Source organism: Siphateles boraxobius, unplaced genomic scaffold (assembly GCF_051911475.1).
Source record: "Siphateles boraxobius isolate OS27281-9 unplaced genomic scaffold, OSU_SipBor_1 65, whole genome shotgun sequence".
Classification (NCBI taxonomy): Eukaryota; Metazoa; Chordata; class Actinopteri; order Cypriniformes; family Leuciscidae; genus Siphateles; species Siphateles boraxobius.
In genome coordinates this window covers 4,991,457-5,003,634 of record NW_027509192.1, presented here as the reverse complement: position 1 = coordinate 5,003,634, position 12,178 = coordinate 4,991,457, and the positions used below count along the sequence as shown (strand labels likewise).

Below are 12,178 nucleotides of genomic sequence, written 5' to 3'. Positions count from 1 at the left end.
GACTCTAAAACCATTACAAAGTTTCTGGAGTTCATCTGTTTTCCCTTTTCTTTCTCATAGTACACCTCAGATGTGCACTGGGAAAAAGATTTGTGTCCACAGAAGTTCTGAACTTGTAGAAACTCCTTAAACGAATCTTTGAGTGGCTTCTAATTATGTTCTATCTGTCTGACAGTCTTAAATTAATTTTATTCTCCTATGGCTAACTTTCTTTATCAAAAAAGAAAAAGATTTAAAAATAAATAAATCGATTGCCTTACAAATAACTAAAATTATGCCTAAATAATGCAAACAAGTCATTGGACTACATTACTTGCGTATAAAGAAACAATGTGCCATAGAAAAAAAAAATGAATAGCCTCTGTGCGGACAATATTGAAATGATTTTAATTTAACCATATTGTTTATGAAAATGATGTGTGAAAAATGAAAGCTGAAGAGCTTGGTTAGCGGGTTAATTGGTAATCCACTCCGTCTTCAACCAAACGCATCCTATATGAGATTAACCATATATTTATACAAAATAAACATAATATTACAATTATATCTGCACAAAATGTCAAAAATGCAAAAGTGAACTGAACTAAGTTACGTAGAATGTGTAACTCCTGTTGTGGATGCGCTCTTCAATGCACTGAAACACAGCAACTAACTAACCCAAAGAATTCACAACGTTTTTATTACAATACTGCTCTCTTTATAATGTTATGTAATATGACACTCCCGATCATAGTTATTAATGTGTGTTTTGAAGCATGCACTGAAGCTAAAGATGATCACTGGCGCGCTTTACTATCGCGTTAATTCTTAAGTAAATGCATCCTATATGAGATAAATCAAGTATACACACAAAATCCCTAGTTATACCGTACCATTGAACAACCTTTAACCACGGGTGATCTTGGTTGTTATAAGCATCATGCTGGTGGCGGACGTTGGTATATTTTCTTGCACATTTGTGCCGCAGAGGTCTGTGTGATCTCATAAAACAGTGCAGCTGTTGGGACGAGGTTATCTTTTTAATCCCCAGTGCTCTGTGCTTGCCGGGGAAGGAGGTGTCCGAATCCTCCCAGGCTCTGGTGGACCATTCCAAAGGCTTTTCTGTGCAGATGGAAGCATATGCTGCAATTATACTGCTTGAATATGCATTGCCAATAGTCCCACCTAACTAGGGCTGGCAATAAAACGATAGCGATAATTATCGCGATCTAGTTTTCCTCGATAAATTATAACAGAAACTGAAAATGGGTCCTATTTCATCTGTTGGTGGCCCATAACATCTGCTGGTGGTGGCAACTTTATTTCCAACTGCGGTGAGCCTTCAAAATGTGGATTTATACAATCTTGTCCTATGTTCTCAAATGAATGACAAAAGCTCAATATGATGTTTATGCACTTTGCAAATAGTGCTGTGCATGCATGTTGCAGATCATTGCACTGTTGATAATAACAGATATGTGCTGCCATTTCTGTTGCATATGATAAACATTAAATGGCAAAAGCAGAACGAAACAGAGCTGCTCGTTTGAACCACGCGCCACATGTAACATTTATCAGCTTGGCTCAAAACACACCACAGCGTGAGCTAAGAGCGAATGCATTTACTCGCTGACCATATCAATCACACGACCAGTTAACAGCGCTGTGAGATCCAGTGAGAAGCATTCGAGTTCGGTGCAGCAGAGTTCTCACATACATGCCACAAATCAAATGTCTTGTAATTTTAACCAGTTTAAAGCCAGATGAAATGGCGCTGACTTTTCTGACACGGAAAACAGGAGAAACATTGAGCCAAAAGCGATTGAAGCCTTTTAAATCGACAAGTCGCCAACTTTTACCATGATTTACTTCAGTAACACTAACTGAAACAACGAGATATACCGAATTTTATTAAATTATTAATGTAGTTAACATTAAATGAGTAATGTAATATAATTCAAAGTCTTTAGGCCTATATTCAGAAAGACTGTGCACTCCTATTAATGAATGGGAGAAAGTGCAATGCGAAATATGGCGGATTAAGTCCCGCCTTCTAAAGAAAAGAGCCAATCGGCAATTGGTAAAGTCATCGCATCACTCCAGCTGTCTTTATAAGCTCCGGTTCCTATAGAGACAGTCAATGTTCTGAGATGTGCGCTTAGGACTGTACATGCGCATGCAGGTTTTTGGTCACGATTCAAGCGTTTAGAAACAAAATTTATGAAGCAGTTGTTGTCAGATTTCATTGCTGATTTCAAATATGAAATTTAATCGCAAGCTGGCAAACAGTTTTGGAGAATTTGATGTTTCCCCATTCAAAGAGATAGAATCTGCACTTGCAAAGGCATTTCAAAGATGGGCACCGAGTCAAATGACTCATCTTAAAGGGACTTTGAAATAGGCCTATAAATTGCAGTATTTTTTGTTATTAAGCTATAGCAATTTTTGTGCATTTATAATAAATGTCTTTAGGCTGATTTTTACCATGGTAGTGAGCTGCAATGTGTGGTGGTTAACATGATCCAAATACTATTGAAGACCAATTTTAACCCGATACATCTTACCCTTTAAAATGAGGTTGATAAAACGTTAACATATTTTTCCTGTTTTTGTTAATGAACATAAATTGACATCTGCATCCCAACTAAAGCAACTGCTACTGTCAACTCAAGCTACTGGAAAATGTGCCATTTTAAGAGAGGAAATATGTAGCCTAATATATTTATTTGAAATGTTCACCTGGCTGTTTGGCAAATGTTTGTCATTTTATGATGATTAAACCACAATTAACTGTCTGGTTTCAAAATCTTTCACTCAGTAGCAAAAATCTGCCTTTAAACTTGAAAGAAATAAAGATTTGACATTTATCGTGTTATTGCGATATCGACTGATATTAAAAATGTTATCGTGATAACCTTTTTGTCCATATCGCCCAGCCCGACACCAAACTGTAATATGTAAATGCTTAAAGAAATCTCTTTTTCAGAGTGATTCGAGTTGGTTGGTCTCTGTCTTTGATGTAGTTGGAAAGCTGGAAGAAAGAAGTTAACGAAGTGGACCAAATGACTGAAGGAGCAATCTGTGTGCCAGGCGAAGTGAGGACAGGGGTTTTTTGTTTGATGTCTGGGATCTGGTGTTGCTTACAGCATGTGTACTTCACGCCTCTGTCACTGTTTAGTAGACGAAGTGCTGTGTTTGTATGAAGTGTATACAACTGTAAATCATCCTAAAGTTGCGTTTACACTTGCCAAATAATTGCAAGACACTTCCTGTGGTCAATGCCGGGCACACAAGTTTGTGAAAAACTGAATGGAAAAGTCAGTTTAAAGGTGTTGTTTTGGACTTGGCGTCATTTTATGTCTACGGTAAGTTTGTCTTGGAGTCAGTGGTCTTGAATAGTTTTATATAGCCCAGATTAGAGAGAAAGATTGATCAAATCTGGCATCCTGGAGTGTTGTGAATGGCAAATTACTAAACAATATGTGTTCTTAAGTCAATGATGTTTAAATGACAGCATCTGGTATATATCTCTTCAGTGCTTTCACCTTTTTTTGTTTTTTTTGTTTGCTCAATAAAGTTGGATTTTCAAAGTTAAACAAGTCATAAGTATATACTTCAGATTCAGGTTTTTTTAACTTTCCAATTAGGCAATAGTTAATTAACAATTTAACATCAATTTAGTATAAATTTTAATATTTAATTAATTTTAAATGAATTTTATATAATGGTTTATATATATATATATATATATATATATATATATATATAAATAAATAAATTAACATTTTTAATAAGGCAATCCTGACTTAATGAAATGTATTCAAGACTTTTTAATTTTCACATGTGGAAAGATCTTTTTTATAAACTTCAACTCAGTTTGTTAATAATTTTATTTTAATATTTTCAATAATATGCCTATAAAAACTACTGACTTCTGAAGCCACTTTTTGATGATTTTTTTTGTGTTAATATTATCTTAAGGGGTTATGTTGCAATTATGTGGCTTAAATTATCTTCATTTTATGCTCATCTATGCTTGGTGCCACACTTTTTAGTAAAATCAACCTATGAATGGCTTATTTATAGTTGCCTATAATTTAAAAGTCCTTGTTACGTTATCCCCGCTGACTAGTGAAAAAATAACCCTCAAGCCCAAAATTGCTGCGGTGTTTGCTTTTAGATAGCACCAAATCACACATCGTGCACTGTTTAGTCTCGTAAGACTGCTTGCTTAGTGGATAGCATCCTGGGCAGAAAGCTGAGATCACGTGATGGAAAATGCCACTTTAAGGACCATTGAAATCTTGAAGTAAGTAACAAATTGCTATTACTTTTGCTCGTACTTTAGGTTGGCATCTAAACAAACAAACCTCTAATCACAGGAATTAAACTTTGCCGTGTAACTCAGCCTGAAAAGTGTTGCTACAGATTTGAGTGATAGCTATCTGAAATCATGCAGTTTGTCGAGGAGAGGCTATTAAGCGATCAGACTTAGTTTTTACCTGGGTGAGGACACCTGCAAAAAACTTCCATTGAATGGCTCTCCTCGCACATTTTGAACCCTCTAAAGCATGACATGTAAAATAATAGTCATATATATACACACACACACACACACGCACACACACACACACACACACACACACACACGCACACGCACACGCACACACACACACACATATATATATCAATCTTTAACTTTATTTTGTTTTGATTTTCCCTTCTGGGATTTGATCTGGATTCTCCCCTTGGTTAAAGTGCAGTCAGAAACAACAAGCCAGAAAGACAAGATTGCAGGCCCTACCTTTGGATACAGTGAAAATGTAACATAACATAACGTAACATGGGTGGATTGGGGGGGGGGGGGGGGGGGGGTGTAAAAAAAAAAAAACTTGCATCACAATAAGTGTATTGTGATAGTCAAAACATTTGGTAACTAAACATAAATAAGATTAGTGGCAACACAATGTTTACATGGTACCATGATCGGTATGGCCTACTGTTTTTATTGCTCGACACAAATTTCACAATTTCAATTAAATTCAATTCTTGTGATTTGATTCTGATCTTGATTCAATATCGATTCCTTTGGATAAAAAAAACATGTAAACATACGTAGCCATGTCAGCTGGTATTATTATTAAAGGTTAAAAATAACATCTCAAATTAAATATAATGTGTTTTTTTATAATTACAATGTTATAATATTTTAATGATATAGGTTAAAATATTATAAATATGTAATATAGTTATCATATTTAGCTAAATACTCCTCTCTATAGCAATTTTTTTAGCTATGCTATGGGTCATTAAATGGCTTTGCTGAGGTAAATGTAATGTTATGTGACATATTGTTCTCCAGATGTTTTATGGACCTCTTTCCGCAGTTGAAAAACACTGATCGATCGATTTTATTACATTTCGGTTAGTTGAACTGTATCTTTCCTATTGTAATTGTAATATTACCTATTGATCAGTGTCCTCTTTGCTTCATGATTTTTCACTGCGTGAGAGCGTGTAAAAAGTGGCAATTGCGCGAGTCTCACGGTGAATTTGTGAGCGTTGGCAGCCCTGCAGATTCAGTTTGTAAATGTTTTTGGCGGGTGTGCTTGTGCTGCTTCGGTCTCTATGGCAAACGCTAAGTCCGTTAGGAACTACGGGAGCCCAGAGGGGAGCGTCGGTGGATGTTAAAGAGAAAACCGATATTCATTGAAACAAGTCGACATAAACTACACATTCAAGTTAATCGATAAAATCGATTTATCGCCCAGGCATTTACTTTACAAAAAGGCAATTATACTAAAAGGCCTTTTACTTGCTAAAAAAGTATAAACTATCAATCAGACAACAGAAGGCGTATAAAAGATTGTATACAACAGGTTTTTCATGTTGCTAATTTACAGGCCTTTGAAATTTGCGTATCAAATATGATCAAGTTGGCTTTATAGGGGTAAAATTAATCCTTGAGGAGTTTGAAGTGTTATTGTTAATAGCATTACCACAAACATCAGAAACCCGCAGTTGCTTGCTGATGGTGACACGGTTCTTAGTAAAGCGGCATGCTGGTAAACCACAGCAGGACGTCCCAACCCTCAGCACACACACCATAGCCATTGTGTCTGCAACTAATGACATCATATGCCCCAACCCCCCCCCCCCCCCCCCCCCTTAGAAGTTATTGACTGCGACGTGAGTGGCACTTGCTGGCACATGCGGACGGGTGCGAGGTGCCAACTGGCAGTCCCCGTGGAGATATCTGGGTGCCAAAATGAAGGGCAGACATTTCCGTTATTTCCTCTGCTAACCTTTCCCTAGAGAGCGTCACATGTGCCTCTCATTTAGCTCGATGAGTTCATGAAAAACACTGATTATTTAGAGACCGGGAGCCTGGATTGCTGCAGACAGACGGAGTGGATTACCAAGCACGTTTTTTGAAAGGGCAGATTCCTTGGTAGCAAAAATGCAGAGTCATAATTTGTAACGAAAATGTTATTGTCTGTTGCTCCAATATTTTTTATGATGATTTAACCCAATGAAATGAAACCTTGCCAATCTCTTTGGTCACATCTGAACTTTTGCCACCAGGTTCTCCTTTGCTGCTCTTCGCCAACCGGCGGGATGTTCGTCTGGTGGACGCGGATGCGGGCCGGTCGGAGTCCGCTGTGGTCGTCAGTGAACTTGAGGATGCGGCCGCAGTGGACTTTCTTTTCTCTGAGGGCCTGATATTCTGGACGGATGTCAGTGAGGAGGCCATCAAACAGACCCACTACAACCTCACTACTATCTGTAAGATCAGTGTTTTTTGATTTGGAATTACTGTAGATGCCAATCAACACACTCACACTGAGTGTTGCTCATTTTTGCAGCTTTGAATTACTGTAGATGGTAATGTAGATATTGCTATTTAAAAAAAAAATTATTTCTTTGAGCACAATGCTGTTTTCCACACTACTAATGTACTGATACTAAAATTCTGGATGATACAGATAAGCTGATAAATAGAAATGGTTAATATTAAAAATCTATACCATTTTTCTAAAAGTAAAATGCATTAAATAATCAAAAGATAAAAATAATAAACCAATGTTGTGATGCTTAAGCAAATATAGACATCACAACATACACTACTGTTTAAAAGTTTAAGGTCATTAAGAGTTTTACTGCAAAAGCATTTTACTCTTTGGCTCACAAAGGCTGCATTTATGTGTACAAACAGTAATATTGTGAAATAGGTTTTATATTTTGAAATATAACGTGATGCCAAGTGGAATTTTCAGCATCATTACTCCAGTCTTCAGTGTCACATGATCCTTCAGAAATCAATCTAATATGCTGATTTTTGGTGCTCTTATTATTATCAAAGTTTTTGCTGCTTAATTTTAATAAAAAAATGGCCAATAACTGCAATATAATTTCATTCATGGTTCCACATATTCAAAAATGCAAAACTGATCACAGTTTTGTCTCAAAACTGTTTTTTTTTTTTTTTTTTTTTTTGCTGGCAGCAACCCTGCTATAGCACAGCAAAAATGTGGGATCATTATCTGGAGGCAGAATAAAACATTTGAGGAATGCTTAAACTGATAATACTGTTATGGAACTGAATGGACGCTTTGTTTTTCAGCTATGAAGGAGGCCACACTGGGCAAAGGCCAGACGGTGGTGGTATCAGGTTTGGATTCTCCCGATGGCTTAGCCTGCGACTGGCTCGGACGCAAACTCTACTGGACCGACTCTGAGACGAACCGCATCGAAGTAGCTAACTTGGATGGCACCTCTCGTAAGGTGCTCTTCTGGCAAGATCTTGACCAGCCCAGGGCAATCGCGCTAAACCCTGCTCATAGGTGAGTTCCTTCCTCTCTGGTCTCATTTCCTCTTTTTCTCGTCCCCATTCTCCATTCAGTGGGTGGTCTTCGCATGCGTCCTTCCACCCTTGACCCCCCATTTTCATTAATGTTTGCCCTAGTTGTTTATTTATAGGCTATTAGAACTTCTCCCCTAAAGGGAGATTGGGATGCAACGTAGCGTTCAGGCTGTTTCCTGTTGTTGTGTGGCGTGTAGATCCTGCATGACAAACCTTCACTCTTCTGGTGCCGTTTGTTCGCCCCAAAGTAGATTCCACTTGTGTGTCCACTCTGACTTAGCTGGCGAGTTGGTTTGTTTATATGCAACATGTAACTTGAGTTCTGAGAGATCACTCTCACTTACATTACTTAAGCCCTGGCTTAGCATGTACGCACGTACTTGGCTTGAGACATGTTCGGAAATGTGAGTCACAGTCTATGCCGTGTCTTATAGTTGTAGGATTGTAAAAGTTTTAAGAATATCAACAAATTTACTTTTTTCAAGGCTTTTTTTGGGGGGGGGGGGCTAAAACAACACAACGTTCATTCACATCACATGTTAACGCCGAGTTCGGGTTATGCTCACATGAGAGTTATTCACAATCATGAAAGTTTATTATTTGCATGTGTATTAAACCTTGCCGGTTAAACATTTTATTTGCATGTTGTTCTGCTTGTGCACACTAAAAGCCTGTCAAACAGCACGTGAGTACTAAACCAAGTTATATTTTTCGTATTATTGTGCTTAAACTGTCAAATACAGACAAGGTTTACATGAACGCAGTCGGTTATGTCTTAAGTGAATGTAAACAGGAGAAAAAAACAGATTTGTGTCTGTATATAGGATCCGTGCATGAGGTCATAAAGTGACAGCAGCCTGATAAACTACTGCTGCATGTCATAAATGTTAATCAAACAACAAACAAAAAAATAAAGCGCTGTTTATTTCAAAATAGGGAAATTAGTTTGGCTGTACTGCTCAGCCAACTTGAAAATATTAAAACCAGCATAAAAAAATAAAATCGTAGATATTTCAGGACCCCGGATGTTGTTGCTAAGATAGATCCCAAAATTCCAAGTTTGTGCTGGAGAAACTGTGGGCCAGCAGTGCCTAATCATACACATATTTTTTGGTCATGCCCTATATTACAAAACTACTGGGACGAGGTGTACAAGGCTATAAACCAGATTTTTCAGGAGGCCATCCCGAAGGATGCAACAGTTGCATTACTTGGTATTATGCCAGCTAGTGTGCAAGGACGTGCTAAATCATATCTCTTAAATGTTCTGTTCACAGCAGCCTTGAAATGCATCACAATTAAGTGGATGCAAGTAGAGCCTCCCTGTTACAACGTCTGGGTTCAAAAAGTACGGGATATGTATCAAATGGAAAAGATAACATACTCATTACGACTTCAGAAATCTGTTTTTAGTCTACGATGGAGTCCAGCAGAAGTCTTATTCATGTAAAGGGCCAACTCGTTAGGGTTCTGGATTATGGGTCCCTACTCTACCACCAAAAGTGAATTTTGTTTTTGTTTTTGTGTGTGTATGGTGATGCTGAAACCACATGGAAATGCGAAATGCAAAATGTAATATTGAAATTATTGAATATATAATTATTGAATATATTATTTTTTTTTCTTTTCAAGATTGTACACTAGTAACATATTTGATCATTATTGCTGATGCATGTAACTGCTCTGTCAAGAATTAATAAAAATGTAAGTTCAAAAAATAAAAAAATAAAATCGTGAATCGTGATTTTTTCCTGAAAAAAAAAATCATAATATGATATTTTTGCAATATAGCCCACCTCTAATATGAATTACTTTTGGTCTTTATATATTTCTGTCAAGTTGTCACCACGAACATCAGAAACCCGCATTTATGTATGTAATATAATTTTATTTAAAATAAAAATGTAGCCTATTTGGGGTGTATATATATATAGCTCTCTCTCTCTCTCTCTCTCTCTCTCAACTGTGCTTTTCACAATTTTATCATCGATCTAGTTGCGAGCCCAAGGCTTTTAGCTTATTGTGTATTTATGACACCCAAGAGCTAGGACATTTTCCCCAGAATGCATTTCACTTTGTACGGTGTATGATGAAGACATTAAAAATGGAGCCAGACACTGTTCCTGGCCTGAAGCCTAAAGAAACACCTCCATACCGCTTGCTTTTTATCAAAACATTAGTGCCTGTTTTGTAAAGTTCATTGCATTTAAAAGAAATTTTCAGAGTGAGAGATCCGTTCTCCAGCACAAAGATCCTGTTACTTTGCAATCCAAAAAGTTAACGTCTGGCATTTTTGAGCAGACATATTTAATATAAGCTTTGTGCTCTTTTATTTTCTTATTGTCACCGCCCGAGAGCTTCGAGTTGAGATTTACCGTGGAGATCCAAGACCTCTGTCGGGGCCCTGCTTCAGATCACTGAAAGGGGGCTCTGCTTTTTACAACCCCCTCAGAGTGAGAGCAACCGCATGCAGGGGCCCCTGAATTATGTTTGTCTGTTCTCAAGACACGTTCATTGTTTTCACATTCTCCAAAAGAGGCTTGGCAGGAGTGAAAAGATGAATTGCCATCAGATGAAAAGAATGGGTGTTTTTTTTAATTTATTGCCATGCTGAATTTGCTGACTCTTCTTGAATTTTAAAGTATGACCAAAACAATTGATTTTATTGCCAGACAGACATGGCACATCCAAATATCTGACAGAAGTGTTTTATTTGGAGTTATATAGTGATGAGGTACCTGATATTTAACGTTTGCAGCCATTGTTCATCAGTTCATTGGGTGGCTCCAGTTGATGTTCTCTGTTGCATGAGTATAACAAAGACAAAATCACAACAAACTCGCTCGCACGCACTCCAGAGATACAGACGCTGGTTCTTTGTCAGAGAGTGTTTCTTTAATGTGATATCTGGTTTTGGTAACAACAGCACAAAGAGACTCAGCGTTGTTATGGTACTTAACCTTTTCTTCTGCAGAATAAAATTTCTTGAATTGTGGTTATAAATATGGTAAAATATGTTAAATGGACATTTGAGTACTGCAATCCTTGTGGTAGCTAAACACATTTGCGAATTAGCTTTCTGAGGAGTTCTTATCTGGTTTTAAGCAGGTGTAAAACTGTTGGTTTAAAAAAAAAGTGCTGATAACTAAGGGTATCACGATTTCGATTTTAAATCGGAATTAATTCACAATTAATTCGCAGTCATTAATTTACGCGCCCATGTCACGTCCGATCGGCGTGCCAAGCGTAAAAAAACACGCGTGTTGAAGTGCTGCGAGTCTATGGTCAACCTCCTCTAACTTAGCTACAGCCACTATGGCAACTGCAGATGCAGGAGACCCATCGACAGAACTTGAACCCCCTCCTCTTTCATTGAAGTTGCAGGTGTGGACGTTTTTTGGATTTCCAGTGAGTTATGTTGACAACGTTTGCGCTTCAAAAAAGCCACAGTTTGCAGACATCCCAAGTCTGGTGGAAGTTCCGGGAGTCTCCCGCATATTGATAGCGGCTCCCTGATGCATGCAAATTAGTTAAAATTTCACGGAATCTAGAGTGAGCGAGCAAGAACACACATGCGAGACAGAAAAATCTGTGCTCCAAACCGTATAGCGCGTGCACGGCAGAGAGGGAGAGAGCGAGAGACCTTGCGTGTGTGCCTCATGAAGCGCATGTAAGACAGAGAGCATCCTGATTGGCCGGTTTCGGCTTTAAAAAAAAGTAAATGTAAAAATCGAGAATCGAATCGAACCGTGACCTTAGAATCGAAAATTTAATCGAATCGAGGATTTGGAGAATCGTGACACCCCTACTGATAATAACCAAAGTAACATGATCATATTCCTATAGCCATTACACTAACTTCTGGCAGACTTAAAGCCAGGTTAGCAAAAATCATGCAAAAAAAGTTGTCTATTGTTAATAGTGTAGAGATGTATGAAGCACAAATTGAAAGTTACTTTCAGAATTTCTGTTGGTAACCTTGGCAAGGTCCACGTGGGGAAATCTTTTGAATTCCAGATCACATGGATCCCTATCGAAAATGACTGGAATTTGAAAGCACAAATTTGTCAAGCAACAGTAAATGCGAACACGTTTCGCAACTGATTCAGACCACATCATTTCTCTTGTTTGATAGCTGTAGCATGGTGTTTGAAGGCCATAAATTTAATTTCTCAGAGAGGTTTCTTAGATGGCTAGTCAATTAGTCTACCATTGTGACTCATGCCTAGCTAATAAGTTGCTAAATTTGAAGCCAAAGTCCCAGTTATAAACCTCAATACAGATTGACATACGAAGAGTTATTGTCCTTGTTACTGCCTTATGCAAAACCATTGT

The 12,178-nt window shown here is 37.7% G+C and overlaps 1 protein-coding gene across 1 annotated transcript in view; it reads left to right on the top strand.

Moving 5' to 3' along the window:
* The window catches only part of lrp5 (low density lipoprotein receptor-related protein 5), a 64,298-nt gene that overhangs the window by 4,085 nt on the left and 48,035 nt on the right, over positions 1 to 12,178 (top strand). The window contains exons 2-3 of the mRNA XM_077210357.1: positions 6,565 to 6,765; positions 7,604 to 7,823. Of these exons, the coding sequence (XP_077066472.1) occupies positions 6,565 to 6,765; positions 7,604 to 7,823 (421 nt within the window). The remainder of the gene's footprint in view (positions 1 to 6,564; positions 6,766 to 7,603; positions 7,824 to 12,178) is intronic.